The 20,024-nt window shown below is 40.0% G+C and overlaps 1 protein-coding gene and 1 long non-coding RNA gene across 16 annotated transcripts in view; one reads left to right on the forward strand and one right to left on the reverse strand.

The window, feature by feature from the left end:
- mark1 (MAP/microtubule affinity-regulating kinase 1) overlaps nt 1-15,254 on the reverse strand; it is a 180,068-nt gene extending 164,814 nt beyond the window's left edge. For 4 of the 15 annotated variants that reach the window (XM_073050792.1, XM_073050778.1, XM_073050789.1 and 1 more), the window contains exons 1-3: nt 14,831-15,248; nt 13,585-13,788; nt 12,718-12,771 (exon numbers count right to left, since the gene is read on the reverse strand). In XM_073050792.1, coding sequence (XP_072906893.1) covers nt 12,718-12,771; nt 13,585-13,788; nt 14,831-14,881 — 309 coding nt within the window. In that variant the 5' untranslated portion in view covers nt 14,882-15,248. Of the gene's footprint in view, nt 1-12,717; nt 12,772-13,584; nt 13,789-14,830 lie in introns of all 15 variants that reach the window. The other 11 variants (XM_073050779.1, XM_073050788.1, XM_073050780.1 and 8 more) reach the window with 8 other exon arrangements.
- Nucleotides 15,255-15,313: 59 nt separating this feature from the next.
- The window catches only part of LOC140730418 (uncharacterized), a 96,383-nt gene continuing 91,672 nt past the window's right edge, over nt 15,314-20,024 (forward strand). The window contains exon 1 of the long non-coding RNA XR_012099595.1: nt 15,314-15,459. This is a non-coding gene — a long non-coding RNA (uncharacterized lncRNA). The remainder of the gene's footprint in view (nt 15,460-20,024) is intronic.

Below are 20,024 nucleotides of genomic sequence, written 5' to 3' on the forward strand. Positions count from 1 at the left end.
AAAGGAAGTATGACAGAGCTAAGGTGAGTGGGAGGACGGATGATTGGGAAGTTTTTAAGGAACAACAGAACTTAACTAAAAAGACAATACGGGGAGAAAAAATGAGGTACGAACGCAAGCTAGCCAGGAATATAAAGGAAGATAGCAAAAGCTTTTTTAGGTATGTGAAGAGAAAGAAGATAGTTAAGAACAATGTTGGGCCCTTGAAGAATGAATTGGGTGAAATTGTTATGGGAAACTGAGAAATGGCAGAAGAATTTAATGAGTACTTTAGATCTGTTTTCACTAAGGAAGACACAAGCAATCTCCCAGATGTATGGATCTCCCAGATAGGGTAACAGGGGAAATGAAACAGATTGACATTCGAAAGGAAACGGTGATGAGAAGACTGATGGGACTGAAGGCTGACAAATCCCCAGGTCCAGATGGTCTGCATCCTAGGGTACTAAAGGAGGTGGCCCTGGAAATTGCGGATGCATTGGTAATCATTTTCCAATGTTACTTAGATTCAGGATCAGTTCCTGAGGATTGGAGAATGGCTAATGTTATCCCACTTTTTAAGAAAGGAGGGAGGGAGAAAACAGAGAACTATCGTCCTGTCAGCCTGACATCGGTGGTGGGAAAGATGCTAGAGTCCATTATTAAGGATGAAATAGTGGCATATCTAGATAGCAGTGATAGGATTGGGCCGAGCCAGCATGGATTTACCAAGGGTAAATCACGCTTGACTAATCTGTTGGAGTTTTTCGAGGATGTAACCAGGAAGTTAGACGGGGGAGATCCAGTGGATGTAGTGTACCTCGATTTTCAGAAGGCATTTGATAAGGTCCCACATAGGAGATTGGTGGGTAAAATCAAAGCTCAGGGGGGAAGGCATTGACATGGATAGAAAACTGGTTGGCAGATAAAAAGCAAAGGGTAGCGGTGAATGGGTATTTCTCGGAATGGCAGGTGGTGACTAGTGGGGTGCCACAGGGCTCGGTATTGGGACCACAGCTGTTTACAATTTACGTCAATGATTTGGATGAAGGCATTGAAAATAACATCAGCAAATTTGCTGATGATACTAAGCTGGGTGGCAGTGTGACATGGGATGAGGATGTTAGGAGAATTCAGGGTGACTTGGATAGGCTGGGTGAGTGGGCAGATACTTGGCAGATGACATTTAATGTGAATAAGTGTGAGGTTATCCACTTTGGGAGTAAGAACAGGAAGGCAGATTATTATCTGAACGGTGTAGAGTTAGGTAAGGGAGAAATACAAAGAGATCTAGGAGTCCTTGTTCATCAGTCACTGAAGGTGAATGAGCAAGTGCAGCAGGCAGTGAAGAAGGCTAATGGAATGTTGGCCTTTATTACAAAGGGAATGGAGTACAAGAGCAAGGAAATCCTCTTGCATTTGTACAGAGCCCTGGTGAGACCACACCTGGAGTATTGTGTACAGTTTTGGTCTCCAGGGTTAAGGAAGGACATCCTGGCTGTAGAGGAAGTGCAGCGTAGAATCTCGAGGTTAATTCCTGGGATGTCTGGACTGTCTTACGCAGAGAGGTTAGAGAGACTGGGCTTGTACATGCTGGAATTAAGGAGATTGAGAGGGGATCTGATTGAAACATATAAGATTATTAAGGGATTGGACAAGATAGAGGCAGGAAATATGTTCCAGATGCTGGGAGAGTCCAGTACCAGAGGGCATGGTTTGAGAATAAGGGGTAGGTCATTTAGGACAGAGTTAAGGAAAAACTTCTTCTCCCAGAGAGTTGTGGGGGTCTGGAATGCACTGCCTCGGAAGGTAGTGGAGGCCAATTCTCTGGATGCTTTCAAGAAGGAGCTAGATAGGTATCTTATGGATAGGGGAATCAAGGGATATGGGGACAAGGCAGGAACCGGGTATTGATAGTAGATGATCAGCGGTGCAGGCTCAAAGGGCCAAATGGTCTACTTCTGCACCAATTGTCTATTGTCTAAATGTCTCACCTCTCATTTTAAACTTACACATTCTTGCTCATCAACAGGAAAAGAACAGGAACAGGCTCCTCATGATCTCATATCCCTCATTATGTTTACAACTATGGGGGTTCCACAATAGCATAGAGGTTGACGTAACACTATTACAGTGCCCGTGTCCCAGGTTCAATTCCAACACTGCCCGTGAGGATTTTCTCTTGTGACTGTGTGTGTTTTCTCTGGGTGCTTCGGTTTCTTTTCACATTCCAAAGATGTATGGGTCAATAGGTGTAATTGCTCACATGGGTGTAATTGGGCAGGACTGGCTCATTGGGCCAGAAGGGCGTATTACTCTTCAGTATATCTAAATAAATAATACACCAATAACATAACCCCTGAATCTCCTACAGTCCACCAAACAAAGTCTTAGTTTACACAACCTCTATTTGTCACTCAAGCCCTGCAAGTCCAGGCCATGTCCTGGTCAATCTTTTCTGCACCCTTTTTCTAATTTAGTAACATCTTTTCTATCATAGTGTAACTAAAACTGTACACAATACTCCAAGTGTGGCTTCACCAATATCTTGTGCATCATAACTTCCCAATTTCTGTACTCAATGTTCTGAATGATGAAGACCAGTGTGCCAACACCTTCTTCATCACTGTAACTGCTTATGGCACTGCTTTCAGTGAACTGTGCATCTACACTCAGATCCCTCTATTCCATAGCACTCCTCAGGTCAGTACCTTTCACTGTACAAATCCTCCCTGATGGGATTTCCCAAACTGCAATACCCCACATTTGTCTGGATAGAAAGACATTTGCTAATCCTCAGTACCTACCCAATCTAGATATAGATATACATATAGAGACACACATTTTATAACCTTCCACGTTATCTACATCACCTGCTTTAGTATCAACAACAGATTTACTAACCATGCCAAACATTCACATCCAAATCATTTGCATAAATTACAAATAACAAAGGTCCCAAAGCCAACTGCTGTGGCAAGCTACTAAACACAGACCTCCAATTTCAGAAACAACCCTCACACATCACCCTCCATTTCCTACCACTGAAACAATTACAAATCCAATTCACCATCTCCCCAGAGCCCACACAACATAAACTTCCAAACTAGCAGCTCTGTGTTTAAAAACTTGTCATACCTCTTTGAACTTGCACCTTCTCACCTTAAATGCATACCCTCCAGTATTAGACATTTCAATCCCAAGATAAAGTTACCAGCTGAATCCTATGCCTTCCATAATCTTGTAAACTTCCATCAGATCTCCCATCAGCCCTTTCCAATCCAGAGAAAATACCCTAGATTGTGCAACCTCTCCTTATAGTAACATTCTCTTTAATCAAGGCAGCATCCAGGTAAAACTCTCCTGCACCACATCCAAAGTCTCCACATTCTTCTTTTAATGGGGTGACCAGAATTAAATGCAATACAGTACTCCAGATGTAGATGTACTCAATTGGAATTTTATAAATCTGCAACATACAGTAACTTCCTGATTTTTATAATTAGTGTCTCAACTAATAATGGCAAGCATGCATTCAACCTGTGAAGCCATTTTCAGGCATCTATGGACTTGGACCCCAAGATATCTCCGTATACCAACACTGTAAAAGGTCTTGCCATTAATAGTGTACTATTTACTTTGAATATCCCAAAGTGTAACACTTAAGATTTGGCTGGATTAAACTTCATCTGCCATTTTTCTGCCCATATCTGTAACCAATCTATAACCCATTGTTCCCTTTGGAAATCTTCTTTACTATCCACACCACCATCAATCTGTATATCACCTGCAAAATTACTAACCCACCCATCTACTTTTTTCAAGAAGTTTAAAAAAAAAGTTGCCCAGCATATTTTAATTAAATGATTATTCAGAAACCACTCTATGGGCACAGGATTTGCTACTGAAACATCAGCAAGCAAAAGGACACATTCTATTCAAAACACAGTCTGTGTCATAAGATTTTTAAATATTAATTATTGAGATACAGTGCAAAATAGGCCCTTCTGACCCTCCGAGCCACACTGCCCAGCAATCCCCCAATTTAATCCTAGCCTGATCATGGGACAATTTATGACGACTAATTAACCTACCAACAAGAAGGTCTTTGGCTGTAGAAGGAAACTGAAGCACCGGGAGGAAACCCACACAGTCACGAGTGGAAAATGTACAAACTCCTTACAGGCAGTGGTGGGAATTCTACCCCGATCACCTGTACTGTAAAGCATTGTGCTAACCACTATGCTGCTTAATGAAACATAGAACTATTATAGGATTTGCAACTGCATCATGTATATATGACGTTTGTGCACATACACAGTGCAGTTAGAGTGTACAAATGTACAGTGGAGAGCATTCTAACTGGTTGAATCACTGTCTGGCATGGGCTACAATGCACTGGATGAAAAAAAAACTGCAGAGGGCTGTAGACTCAACCAGCTCCATTCATGGACACTAGCCTCCCCACTACTGAGGACATCTTCAAAAGGTGGGCCTTAAGGTGGCACACCCTTGAAAGACCCTCACAATCCAGGACATGCCCTTTTCTCATTACTACCATCAGGGAGGAGGCACAGGAGCATGAAGACACACACTCAACGTTTTAGGAACAGCTTCTTCCCCTCCCAGTCAGATTTCAGAACAGTCCATGAACACTATCTTACCATTTTACTGTCCTTTTACACCATTTTTAAATATTTCTTACAGTAACATTAATTTTATGTATTGTACTGCTGCAGCAAAACAAATTTCACAACACATGGCAATAACAAAAAACCTGATTGTGATTCTGTAGGCACACACTCATTGTTTTAATAACAACTTCTATCAATCCGACAGATTTCTGAGCAGTCTATGAAAATCTTCTTGCTATTTTGCTCATTTTACACTATTTTCAAATTTCTTAGTAACCTATCATTTATGTATTGCACTGTATTGCTGCCACAAAGCAAATTTCACAACATATATCAGTAATAATAAACCAATTGTGAATAAACCAGTTACACAGTTTAGAAACTCCTTTTGCTCCCCCCATATCCACTGCACTACCTGTGTTTAGACTAAGGACTGCATACATAGCACAAACATAAGACACTCTGTTGACGGATTTCAAAATGCCTTATGAATAGCAGTTTAAGAAAATTATAAATTAAATTTATTGTACTAAAATACTTTACAAATTCAACACTATGAGAAAGGAGCCTATAAAAAAATAAATAATTATAGCAATGTCTGAAATAGATTGAGTTAACATAGTATGTTCATTAACATAATTTTCCTTTAAAACTTCTTATAATTTCTCTTGCATCTGAACAAACTACTCCCAATTTTACTTCAGGACTAGATATCATTTATTAGCTTTCATTTGGATCACAAATTTTATTCACTGAAATAATTGGGTACAAACAGATGAAGACATATTCAGGATGCAGATTTCCTTTAGAGCCATAGTATAACAAAAAATTACAATAAATTGCTTAAGCTATAAATATTGTAGAAATGAGAGACAAATGTTGTTAAGTTCACCTCTCAAAGTCCAACTCTATGTCCCCATCGTGAGAGGTAGAAACTGGTAAGGCCAGCCAACAGGGCTCTGGTGAAGCTGTACAGACTAATCCTCTGTACAGTGGATGCATTGGACTGCAGAAGTGTTGATGAACTTTAACCACAGCATCAACTTCAGAGGACGATGGAGATTGGTGGTTATCAATTGCCTGTGCTCCACTTAGGAGCCAAGGATCCAAGTACAGTGAAGGTCACTATAGCCATTGTGTGAATACCAAAATCCGGTCTAGTGCATACTTGCACAATTCAGCTCTGCTGTGAATTATACTGGAAGTTGTTACACTGAAACCATTAATAAGTGCTCCCATAATATTTATCAGAAGTGTGCAGATTATAAGATTTATTAGCATATATACTTGATTTGATGCCAGTGTTGCCATCATGGAGATCAATGTTGAATCACACCCTTTCTTCAAACACAGCTACATATGCTAAATATGGGAAGGAACCCCATTGCTAACACTCTATCTCACCAATTCCTTTCTGCAACAAAACTATTTAGAAGATGTTATTAATAGCAATGGGCAATTGCTGGGTGATTTTGGCTGTTGCTGCAATTCCATAAATATTTTGTATATTGAGATGCTTTAATGCAACGTGACAAATGCCAATAGCTTTTTTTTTGCTTTCAAGGTTTCTGCACAAGCAGTTATCAAACATAAATGTAAATATAGCATTTCCATCATGACTGAGAGAATTAGTAAACTAAGCACGGCAGGTCACTGGAAGACTAAAGTAAGGAGAAAGCAAGCAGTCAAGAGACCATTAAAAACCAGGTGTTTATGAACTCTCCAACATACCTGGAAGATGCAGGCTCTGGATACCTGGATTGCCTGCTGTATACCCGGACACTTCCTGGGGTCAAAACTGCTGTCTCTGGCAAGTGTGCCAGCTACTAGACAAGATAATAATTGCACTCAGTAAAAAAAAACAAAAAAAAAAACACCAAGCCACAACATGTCACAATTGTTAAATGGAACTTGTGGCACTGCAGGATAACATCAAAAGGCACTAAGGTGCCTCCAATTCAGTATGAGCTTCCAGTCTGTAATACGCTTTACTCAGGAAAGAGATAGCATTTCTTTTCCTCCTGCCACGTAGAGGTAACATTTTTTCCCCGAGGATTGCAAACTTTCTTTAGTACCAGATGCTACTGAGAAGGGCCTTGGCCCAAAAGGTCGACTGTTTATTAATTTCCATAGATGGTGTCTGACCTGCTGAGTTTTTTCAGCATTTTGTATGTGTTACTGAAGCATACATATTGCTTTATAGATGACACGTGGTAATTCTGCTGCTTGAGCTTTGTGCAAGTCGTGATCGAATGTGAAGGGTTCAGTCCTGGACGGCAAGGGCTATCCATCGGCAGCAGGACCTTTATTTCAAATGCATAACCCAATCACATGATTCTGGAACGCATACACTGAGCTCAATTTCACAATGTGACAAATTAAACCTCATAGAAACAACATTTCCACTGCCTGGTCTGATCTGGAGTTGCCATGCAGTACCTAATAAGGTGGCAGTGAGATTTGAGATCCTCTATTGGCTGTTGCGCAACTTGTGCAGTCCGGCCATGCAAATCTGCTATGCAATCAAGAGAATGAAGTGGAGGAGGAAATTGGAAGAGAATGGAAAACTGCTTAGATGAAACACTTTCTTCCTGGGTTGTCTGTGACAAACTAACTGGAGTGTATAACTGGTTAGTACAATCTCAGGTAAGCAAATAAACAAAAATAAAAATTGTGTATGCTGGAAAGAGGAAATAAAAAACAGAAAATGGTGGAAGAGAGCTTAGCAGGTCAAACACCATCTGTGAAAGCAAGCCAATCTTTTCTTCGATCTAAACCGCTGAGTTTTCCAACCCTAGCCATCAGCTGCCTGGTAAGACAACATGCAAAAGTAAAGCGAACAAAATAGAAATACTCCAAACCAAAGTTATAACTGAGATTATGTCACACTGATTACAACCACAAGCTGATCAACCTTGTACAGTTCACTGGTCTGGTGTGTTTTTGCTTCAAAATGATCCTTAGCTGCAATTCTCCTGAAGCCCCAGCTGAAAGAGAAGGGTGCTTCTGAAGATCAACACAAGCAACTCAATGACCCTGCCATTGCCCCTGCTGACTGAGCACAAGAAACTGCCATCCATGACCCAGCAGAATCACTGGTGGAGAAGCTGGAGTGGCAAACTGAATGCTGCTCTGAGGTAGGATCAAGTTCCACATAGCCACAGCCACTGCCCCAAAGCATCACTTCAGCAATACTTGTTCCCAACTGGGAGAACAACTTCTCAACCCGACAAGCTCCTTCAACACTGTTCCAGACCCATGAAAGCCAACGTATGTTAGATATTAATTTGTTTTCCCTCCTTCCCAATTCTGATGAAAGATCCTCAGCCTGATATGTTAAATCTGTTTCTGCTTCACAGATACTACTTGATCTCCTGAGTTTCCAACACATTCTGTTTTCACCTCACGGTAACAACCATCTGAAGCCATCATTGCGGCAACTTGAGCTTATCTGAGCAATCTGAGCTTTCATTGTCAAGCTTTATGCCAGCATTGAGAAATTGCTGCTTTTGCAAAGGAAATTATTGCATAAACCAGATATTGCACTGTAGTTGAGTACATCTGTGTACAGTTGGGCATTGCTTCTGGGCAGATAAGGACCACAAGACACAGGAGTAGAATTAGGCCATTCAGTTCATCAAGTCTGCTCCACCATTCCATCATAGCTGATCCACAATCCCAATCAACCCCATGCACTTGTCTTCTCGTCATATCCTTTAATGTCCTGACTGATCAGGAAACCATCAACTTCCACCTGTTACGAAAACCCCGTAACCAGGTAACTTACCAGCAAAGATAGATGGATCAGCTGAGTCTGATGCTACTATTTTCAAACGTTTTATTCAAAAAGGGGCACAAACGTAAGGTTAATACAAACATTCAGATCATATACGTCGTCAATACTCAATCTAAAACACCGGTGTAATAATAATTAATCAGAAATAAGCTCTATAGTTGTCTAGGGGTAATACTGAGTCCAATTGAATATTAAAGTCACTTAGAAATCTGCAGTCTTTTCCGTTTGGGAACCGCTGGCATTTCACGTGTTGGAGAGAGAGAGGACTGGTGAGAGAAAGAACACTTGCCCGTTGTCTTTGCGAAACAATTCCCTGGAATCAGTTGTTAGCTAAAAGCGATTTTCCTTTGGCTTCAGCCACAGATTCCCGATCCGGAATCTGACGCACGTGGCCTCCTAAAAAAAATGGCTTCCCGCTCCCACGGGAATCGGTATCATGCTTCCTTGGTGTCTCCTTGGTGCGTCTGAGGGTCCTCCCCTCAGACCCGCCTTTATATTTCTTCACGGGATCGCAGGTGTCAATCAAGTTGCAGGTAATGCGATTTCTCTCTCAACCAGCCCACTTTGCCCGAGGGCTTTTCAGGTGGTCTCCATGAGACAATAGTCAAAGTCACTTTTATTCTGCTTCTTGGAAGAACGTGGTCTTTCGCACGTCTCTCTCTCTTGGGTCAGTTGACCCCCCTTAACTAGAGTTCTTGCGATTTTCACAAAGGAGGGGGCCAACGGCATAACACACCTTAAAACAGACCCATGGACTTGGCCTTCACGCTATCTGTGGCAGAGCATTCCACAGGTTTACTACTCTCCGGCTAAAATAATTCCTCCCCAACTCTGTTCTAAAGGGTTATCCTTATTGAGGCTGTGCCACCCACCATTGGAAACATCCTCTCCACATCCACCCCATCTAGTCCATTCAATATCTGGTAGGTTTCAATGAGATCCCCCCACATTCTTCTAAATTCCAGTGAGTACAGGCCCAAAGCTGCCGAATGCTCCTCATATGTTAACCCTTTCATTCTCGGAATCATCCTTATGAAACTTCTCTAGATTCTCCCCAATGACAACACATCCTTTCTGAGATACGGGGCCCAAAACTGTTGACAATACTCCAAATCTGGCCTGACTAGTCTCTTTAAAAGCCTCAGCATTATCTCCTTGCTTTTATCTTCTATTCCCCTTGAAATAAATGCCAACATTGCATTTGCCTTCTTTATCACAGACTCAACCTGTAAATTAACCTTCTGGGAGCCTTGCATGATGACTCCCAAGTCCCTCTGCACCTCTGATGTTTGAACCTTCTCCCCATCTAAATAATAGTCCACAATATTGTTCCTTTTACCAAACTGCATTATCATAAATTTCTGAACATTGTATTCCATCTGGCACTATTTTTTGCCCATTCTTCCAATTTGTCCAAGTCCTGCTGCAATGGGCTTTGCTTCCTCAGCACTACCTAAATGGGATGCTTTGCCACAATACCATCAATTCCATTATCCAAATCATTGACAAAATTGTAAAAAGCATCAGTCCCGATGCTGACCCCCTGAGGTGCACCATTATATATACACGGTCTTCTATTTCGTGCTGCATTGCTTGAGATGCAGCTCAGATTAAGTATCCATCAGTTCTCTTAATATTACTTCTTTCTTGCAGAATCTCTACGTGAAGGAACAATATTTGCTGTAGTAACACTCAATACAAAAAAAAAGATTCCTCAGCTTTCCCAACAGCCACAATGCAAAAGAGTCAGGTGACTAGTAGAAAATTCCATTTTTGATGTTCATGAGAGCAGTAGATATGTCTCACAAGGACAGTTACAGTTTTTTGACTTAACCTCATAAAAAGGGATTCTAACAAGAAAATAAATATAACAATCCTGCAGTCAAATTAAACATCGCTAAATTAATTGATCTTTTTTGCATGCATTTTCATACCACTTACACAAGGAAGCTCTGGGTTCAGACAGTTGAACCCACTTATCATTCCGCTTCCCCATAACTTCATACAATTAAGAACTTCATCACTGTCACTAAACCACAAGACCATAAGGCATAGGAGCAGAATTATGCTATTCAGCCATCAAGTCTGCTCTGCTTTTTAATCATGGCTGATTTAATTTTCCTCTCAACCCCATGTCCCTGCCTTCTCCCTGTAACCTTTGACACCCTTACTAATCACAAACCTATCAACCTCCACTTTTAATATACCCACTGACTTGTCCTCCACAGCCATCTGTGGCAATCAATTCCATAGATTCACCACCCTCTGGCTGAAGAAATTCCTCCTCATCTCTGTACTAAAAGGACATCACTTTAATCTGAGCTGAGCCCTCTGGTCCTAGACTCCCATACCATTGGAAATAGCTTCTCCACATCCATTCTATCTAGGCCTTTCAATATGTTTCAATGAGATCCCCCTCATTCTTCTAAACTCCAGTAAGTACAGGCCCAGAGCCAAAAGCTCCTTATACATTAACCTTTTTATTCCCAGGATTATTCTCAATAACCTTATCTGGACCATCTCCAATGGTAGCACATCCTTTCTCAAATAAGGGACCAAAAACTGTTCACAATATTCAATGTGCGGCCTGACTAATGTCTTATACAGCTTTAACATTACATCCTTGCATTTATTTTTCCAGCCCTCTTGAAATGAATGCTAACATTATGTAGTCTTATCACTGACTCAAGCTGCAAGTTAATCTTTAGGGAATCCTGTATGAGCAATCCCAAGTCCCTTTGCACTTGCAATTTCTGAATTCTTTCTCATTTAGAAAATAGTCTACAACTTTATTCATTTTACCAAAGTGCATGACCATAGTCTTCCCAACACTAATACTCAAGTAGTTTCTGAGAGGCTACAGTGGTAGATTTTGCATATTATATTCATCAATGTTTATTGCACAAGATATTTATGATATTCAAAATATGAGTAATTCAAAACAACACAAGAATATAGATTATGACCATTACACGCTATTAATTTACAGCATACAGAGACACCCGAAACATTATGCAACTTTGTTTCAAGCAATTTGTCAAACTGCAAATACACAAAAACAAAATATTTTAAAAAAAATATTGAGCCTGCAGCACAACTTAAGTGCAGATGTCATGAGCTTACATTTGTACTTCACACAATCTTAGTCCCTTACTTTTGAGTCACAAGCTGAAGAATTCAGGAAAGCGTTGCCCTTGTAGCATCTATATTGTGAAACTGACTTTCCGAAAGTTGAAAAAGAAAATACTGAAATGCACATAATGAGTAATTTACAGACATAACATTATATCAATATTTCATGGTAGACTCTTTATAAACTATTGCCAAACCTCATAACTTGCTTACATATTAATACCTTGATCAAAGTTAATCGGTACACAATATCAATCAACATTCTGTGAAGATATATGGTATACTTAGCACTTCACCTCAAAAAGCACAAAATTTTGCATAAGTAGTGTTCTTTTTAGCACCATATAGAAATTTTTTACTAATATCTTGTGCTTAACTGTTCTCACAAAACCAATATTCCGCAGATCTAGCTTTTGTATGTTCCCTTCCCACTATATGAATGAACCAATCTCAAAAGCAGTTTAACACCTCTCAAGATATATACAGCAATGATTAACACGGGTCTTACCAACAAAAAATATGCTTCTATAATTCTGCAACAGATTTCTATTGACAAAATAGAATCACGTGAACAAGCTATTCTGGATCCCTTAGATAATTAAATTTGCAACTTAATTTTCACAACATACTACTCTAACACAAAACAGGCATCTTCAGTAAATAAAATTCCAGCACTCTGAGGTGCCTTCTCTTATAACCTCTTAAAAAAAAGTATTTTCATAGATATGCCAAAGTAGATTTATATCTCATGTCCAGTAAATGCTAATGTACACACAAATGAAGAGTTGCAATCATGCTCTTGAGTTGATAATCCACTATGGGATTTAAACAATATTCTTCACATAATGATTGGAGTAATTGCAAAATAATAACATTCTTCTATACAATAATATTCACCCCCCCCCCCCCCCAGTTGAATGGTTTGTAACTGTAACCACCCATCCTCTGCAAACAATACAGGCATGTGAAACAAATTTTCTGTTTGTATCCAGCTGCTACTTGCTTAATAAGACATTACTTGAAGCCTAAGTTGACACAATTTCCAATTTCACAAAGTTATATTTCCCTTTGTCAATAAAGTATATGCAAACACAAAACAAAAATTACTTATATTTTCTCTGCTTGTCTCCATGAAAGCAGCAGTGAAAATGAACTTATGATTAAAGAAAGCCTTACCTTTTGTAGACTGGTAGGATTGAGCTGAGTTTTGTCAATTATTTTAACAGCAACCTGAAAAAGATTTTGACAGTAATTAACAGAATGATTATTTCATTATTTTACATTTAAAATTTTTTAGCTAAAATGCATGTACTCTTAGATGAATAGCATTAGTATTCATTTTATTCTTAGCCACTGGTTTAAGTTTCAGAATCATCTGACATTCAAATATGCCCCATTCAAAAAAAACCAAGCATTTTGCGAAAAGCACCTGTAAGGTTTGGTCCAGGAATTTATTTAGAAGATGAGACTTAAACATTTTCCTTTCATTGAAAATAAAACAAATCATTTTCTCTTAAATTATCCTATGTTAATCTTCAACAGACAGAATCTTTAAAATCAGAAATAGTTTTGCTTCTAATTGACAAAAATATGGCTAAAATGAAGATAATAGGAAGCAAATCTATAGTTTCATTAGTAGCATTCCTCTTTACATCTTAAATATCTTAGAACACCAACAACGATTCTGATGTCACTTCAGAAGTATCTCAGAAAATCTTGCTGCATCCACCAAAAGATACCAGAGATAAGGAACAGAACAGCGACATTTGAACTTCTTCGGCCTACATATTATCAATGTGGACCACAAGCCTGCTTCACTCTGCCATTGGCATGCCGAAACTATCAGCATGAATGCCTCAGCCTTTGCAGGTCAATAGAAACAACAAATGATATGCAGAGGAACTCAAATAAGATTATTAAAACTTCTAAAAGTCTGTTAGTGAAATACGCGTATACAAGATTAAGAAATGACAAAATAGTTGCAATAGAACAGTAATGGATATGAGATTCTGATAGAGCTGAAATAAACAAAATAAAACTCACTTCCCTTCCAGTTGGAACATGTCGTGCTAATTTTACTTTTGCAAAGTTTCCCTTGCCGATAGTCTTTAGCAGCCTATAATTTCCAACGTGGGGTTGCTCTTCGGTCGTAGATGCCACTGAGTTCCTACATCGTGGCAGATTTTGCCTGCTACTCGACTTGGAGGGCTGGCTTTGTGATTCGCCATATCCATCAAGGGAAGTGTGCTGGAAAAGTAGATACATATTATTTTAATCATTTCATGTTAATCAGGTGTATGGTTTAAATGCACATTTTAATTGCTTGCAACAACTTAGATTTACCATACCAGTATTTTTCATAATAATCCACATAACTGTCACATTAATGCTCAGCAATTCTGCTGCAACAACGAGGACTTGGATGACTTCAGCATTATTGGTTCATTCCACCAAAGCATAAATGATTAAGAATGGCACAATGCAACTCATCACTGACAAAATGAATCATTGTTTTTTAAAAAGTACCCATTTGGGGAGGGGAGCAACATACACACACTGAAGATTAGCCGATTAGTGATAAAATAGACCAACAATATTTTGGACTTGGGTTAGGCTGGTGTGTAGTCCACCTGACCCTTAACCTTCCCAGTGAGTCGTCAGTTTTGAATAGTCACCAACCTATATTCCTCCTTGAAATATGCCAGGAGTAACTGAACGAATTATGAAATAAACATTAGCAGTAATGCCGATTGTAATCTGCATATTGAAAACTCCCACAATAATATATCAAACTGAAAGATACTGCGTCAGTCCGAAGTCTGCATTGAGCGACACGAAACCGGGTCGGAGCTCTTTTGTGGTCCTTGTCATTGGGCTGCACCCCATAGTCAAAGACAGCCTTAAAAGGATATTTCAGGATTGTAAGGGTACGAGGGATGGTTGTGAGTGAGCACACCACGCAAATGGCAGGCAGGTTTTTAAATTTAGTCTGAATGAAAGAATCACTCCACGGGAAATAATAAAACGCTTCTGCTAGCAAAGCCGGGGAGAGAGGCCTGTGTGCCTGACGAAGCGGGCGAGTCAGAGCCTCTGTCCGCTGCTCTCTCTCTCTCTGGGATTTTTTTTCTTTTGCTGGATCCATCTCTGAGAATCCCCCGCGCCGCCGCCGCCGCATCCCTCACAGCCACAAATACCCCTGCACATTCGGACAGCGGCTCTCAAGCTCTCGGCTGACCCAGTCGCCTTAAAAGTAGCATCGTTTTTTAAAAAGAAACATAATTTCACTCACATTTTCTGTGTCTCGCTCATTCACTGTGGGCAATGGCGTTCTAGTCGACATTTTGGCTTCCACTGAGTGCAGAGGCCGAATCTTCCCCTGTCCTTCTTCAGCCTTTTTTCCCCTTGTTTGTTTTGTTGTTGCTGTTTTTGTTTTGTCTTTTCAAACGAAGGAAGGATCCGCCGGCTGAAGGGAACGTTCGCTTACATGTCGGGTAGGAAATCCTCCATTACTGGCCGGGCATCTATTGGTTAGTGAGGAAGGTGGGGAGGGGAGGCTAGACGGATAGAGGAGAAATCAGTATGAATTGAAACTGGAGAGACAGAGAAAGAGGAGGGATGGAAGAGAAGGAAGGAAGATGAGTCTGGGGAAGGGGGAGGGGATGAGACAGAAGCCGTTGAAACTCGGGTGTACTTGTCACCACCGACAGCCAGGAAGGACTGAGAGGGAGTTTGCGAGCCTACATGCACTCTGGAGAGCCAGTGCATACAACGAGAGAGCAATCCCAGCGGCAGCCGGCTACAGTAGGAAACCCTTCCATTTGCACCGCAGGCATACTCTTTTATACTCTCTTTTTCCATGGACTTTCAGCGAAGGGGGCCCAAGAAGTGACCAATCTGCATTCCTTCAAATGAAAACCGGTACGAAAAAAAATGAAGATGTAATCTGATATGTGTTAGATTATCACTAGCTATTATTTTAGTGCTTTTTTACAATCTGGGCAGATATTAATAAAAATCGACACGTGCACAAAATAAAGTGTTCTAAACATTTTTTGTTTTGTTCCAAAGAGATTAAGGATCTAAATTGCTTTTATTCCAGACAATTGGTATAAAGGTGCAAAAACAACGGATAGAAAATGTTTTCAGGCTATTTCCTATTTTCTCCTGGTGAGATGATTATGTGCATAAATTTATTCATACAGCGAGTTAAAGAAGGTCACTTATGAAATGACCCTTAACATCCATCATTGCATTCCATTGGGATACAGTAAATCTGAAAGAAATCCGTGAATTTTACCAATGACCAGTGTGAGTCATTGTTAATTTGTTACTAAGATTTTGGTGTTCAGCAAATCCGCTTCATTGCAAAATACCAAGTGAATTTAAAACTTTACATGCAAATAGTCGTTTCACAAATCCACATGGGTCACACGTAGGACGGGGCATAAATTTAAGGACGCATGATTACGCAATTCTCAACCTCTGCTCGAGATTGAAAGGATTTCCGTCAAAAGTCGAGATTCCTAGAAAGTCCTACGTGAAATGGCAACACTGAAATGTATATTTTGTGACCACGAACATTGAATACGATTACTTAATTGTTTTTTAATATTCGTGGTTATTATTCAACGTCTAATCCTGGGGATAGTAACCCGCAAGGAGATTATGATCAGACCTCGGGGAAACATTGTCAGACGAGTGAAATGGACAGACAGGTGACAGAAGAAATTTAATGCAGCGAAGTGTGATGTGAAGCATGGGGGTTGGGTGGAGTGGGGAAGAAGACAAAATCGGCCGATTTTATTTAGACTTAATGGCCATTGAGATCTGGCTATTCCTAAATTCAAATTAGCACAAAAAACTGTAAATAAGGAATATTAAGAAAAAGTTATAAATAATGGCACAAAGTGATTATACCCGCACACAGCTTGCATGTTGTATTTATTCATGGTTGTTATACTTTAAAGAATGTAGAGCAGCTTTATCAAGTTGGTTCATAGCAAGATTGTTTCTGTTGAAAGATTTAACTGATGTGTTCAAATTATGAGTATTTTTCATACTTTGGAATGGTACTGATTTCAGTGGAAGGCAGCTTGGTAGTTGCAGGAAATGTTGAAATAGGCAAACATCAATAACTAGATCTTTTTGTATGTAGTAATTGGTTACAGTTTGGAAGACATAAGGCTGGTGGCAATTGTTCAGCAAGATAATTTGGTATTTTTTTAATGTACTTAAGGAGAATTTTGCAGGATCATGGCCCCAGTGCAACTAATGGCCCTTTTCTTTCAAAGTAACAACGTAACTCAGTGGACACAGTGGCCTCATTCTGTGCAATACACCAAATATATTAAAAAATAAGGACAATTTATTGAAGACAGCAAAGTACAAATCTAAAATGCTCAATATGTGTTTTGCAGATGATCACAATCTCTTGCCATAATTACTAAGGCTGTTAAACAAGTTGTACAAATTCTTTGATCATTATAACATTGAGATTTAATTCAACAAGGAGATCTTCAAAGAGTAAATCTATCTTGGGGAGTATGGCCACTGCCTATTAAAATTAGCAATCCTGCTGCAACAGTTACAATCAACCTTTCCATTGATTTACTTTGTTTTACTTTGGAATGTTTTTATATGTCTCAAGTTGTTTATATTACTTGGGTATTTGTTGCACAATCAAAGACTTGATATAACCAAAAGTAGCGGTGATCCCTATCTGTATAAGTTAGGCTTTATGTGTTTATGAAGCAATCTATTTTTCTTTAGAAGAATTGAGAGGATGAATGTTGAGACATGATGTTTTTACTTCTATCATAATGTATTAACCAAGTCACAAATTGTCTGAGAATACACTATCTTCCACCAACTTTGAACTCTTTGGCAAAACTGCAATTGTACTATATGCTATTGACCTCCCAGAGGGTTGGTCAAGTGTAGTCAATTCACATATAAGCCTCATATTTTCTACTTTGTACACAATTCATGGCGAAGAGGTCATATTTGCAAAGTTAAGCCAACAAATAATGTTTGGAAATTTAGAAGGTTTTTTTTTAAAGGATTGTATTTATGTGGAAAACATTATCCCTATGGATTGTGAATTCAGAAATCATGATGTGTCTTTAGAAGTCACTCATATACTTTGATCAGTTAAAAAAAAAAGTATTAGAAATCTATTGAGGCAGTAAAGGTTTTCAACTTTATTAAACTAATAGCATGCAAGGTGCATTCCATGAAAAAGAACAATATTCATTGAGTTGCATTAATTGCGCCTGCAGTATATTTTAAATCAAGAATTGGTGTGAGTTATGAAATTATATTTACTGAAATGGCCCACAATCAGAATAAAGTTTACACAGCTTATAATGGCTTACAAGCAAAAGAAAATCTGCAGAAGTCCAAGCAACACACACATAATGCTGGAGGAACTCAGCAGGCCAGGCAGCATCTGTGGAAAAGTCGACCTTTCAGGTGGAGACCCTTCAGCAGGACTGGAGGAAAAATGATGAGGAGCAAAGTTAAAAGGTGGGGAGAGGAGGAAGAAACACAAGGTTATAGGTGAAACTGGGAGGGGGTGAAGTAAAGAGCTGGGAAGTTGATTGGTGAAAGAGATACAGGGCTGGAGAAGGGGGAATCTAATAGGAGAATACAGAAGTCCATGGAAGAAAGAAAAGGGTGGGGGGAGCACCAGAGAGTGGCAATGGGCTGGCAAGGGGATAAGGTGAGAGAGGGAAAGGGGGATGGGACTGGTGAAGGACAGCCATTGCCTAAATGGCATTATAATGGCTTATTTGCCTAGCTTACAAAAATACAAGTTGTAGCCAGTGGCAGGAGTGGTGCTGGCTGTGATGGGTGGAGTGGGGAGAAGGGGCTGTGTTAAGAACACTGATTGGTTTTTTTTTGAGCCTGCACTACACTACATTTAGAACTGTCATTCACCTGGCCCTGACACATCTAGAGAACAAGGACAGTTTTGTCAGAACGCAGTTTCTGGATTTCAGTGGCGAACAATCTCCTAATCCTCAGTTTAAATACACCACTGTTCAAATGGGCATTGGACTTCTGGACAAACAGACCTCAGACGGCCAGAAGCACAAATACTCCTCCCTCCCCTTCATGCTCAACATGGGTTCTCCCTACCATTGTGTGCTGAGCACATTGATGTGCATTCTGCTCATACATGACCGCAGGGAGAAGCACCCAAGCAATCACATCATCAAGTTCTCTGATGACACAACAGTGGTGGGGCTCATCACCAACAACGAGGAGACGGCCTACAAAGAGGAAGAGGAAGAGCTCAAGGCCTGGTGCCAGGCAAATAACCTCTTCCTCAATGTCAACAAGAGAAAGGAAATGGTTACAAGCACAAAACTCTGGAGATGCTGGAAATCCAAAGCAACACACACAAAATGCTGGAGGAACTCAGTAGGTCGGGCAGCAACTATGGAAAAGAGTAAACAGTCAACATTTCAGACCAAGAGCCTTCATCAGGACACTTCATCAGTCCTGATGAAGGGTCTGGGCCTGAAACGTCAACTGTTTACTTTGTTCCAAGTAAATGGTATCGACTTCAGGAGAACTCACACCATCCACACCCCCCATCTTTACATTGGCTGCACAGCAGAGGAAACTGCAAGCAGTTTCAAACGTTTGGGAGTCCACAGCACGCACAACCTCTCATAGTCACAGAATACATCCTACACAGTCAAAGCTCACCAATGCCTCTACTTTCTGAGAAGGCTGAAATAGCTGGACCTTGCACATCCATTCTCACGTCATTCTATAGGTGCACAGTGGAGAGCATCCGGACAAGCTGCATCACTGCTTGGTACAAAAGCGGCACTCTATCAGACAGGAATGCTCTACGATGGGTAGTTAAATCTGCCCAATACATCACTTCCACCAGCCTACCCACCATCAAGCACACATATACAGAAAAGTGCTGGGAAAAAGGTCAGTGACATCCTGAAGGTTCCCATCCACCCTGCTCATGGGCTGTTTGTCCCATTCCCATCAGGGAGGAGGCTATATAGCATCTACACCAGGACCACCAGTCCAAAAATCAATTACTTTCCCCAAGCAGTAAAGCTGATCAACAGTACCACCCACTAAGACTGCAAGCACTTTAGTACGTATTTCCCATCAGTCACATAATGTACTGCCTAGTGTTTACTTTAATGTACATAAAATTAATCTCTATATAAGCTATCTTATGTAGTTATTTCTATTTATTGTGTGTTTATTATTGTGTTCTTTATTTTTTGAGATTCTTTTGTGCTGCATTGGATCCAGAGTAACAATAATTTTGTTTTCCTCAAACTTGTTTATAGGAAATGACATTAAATGATCTTGAATCTTGAACTGAATTGTTAATGGTCAAAGCCATGAGTGACAGTGCAATAAATAAATAAATAAGACCTGATATATACAAATTCCCTTGTCAACTTGAAGGAATTTCCAGGAAAAAAGTTAATAATTAAGCG

The sequence above is a fragment of the Hemitrygon akajei genome, chromosome 7 (genome assembly GCF_048418815.1).
Source record: "Hemitrygon akajei chromosome 7, sHemAka1.3, whole genome shotgun sequence".
Classification (NCBI taxonomy): domain Eukaryota; kingdom Metazoa; phylum Chordata; class Chondrichthyes; order Myliobatiformes; family Dasyatidae; genus Hemitrygon; species Hemitrygon akajei.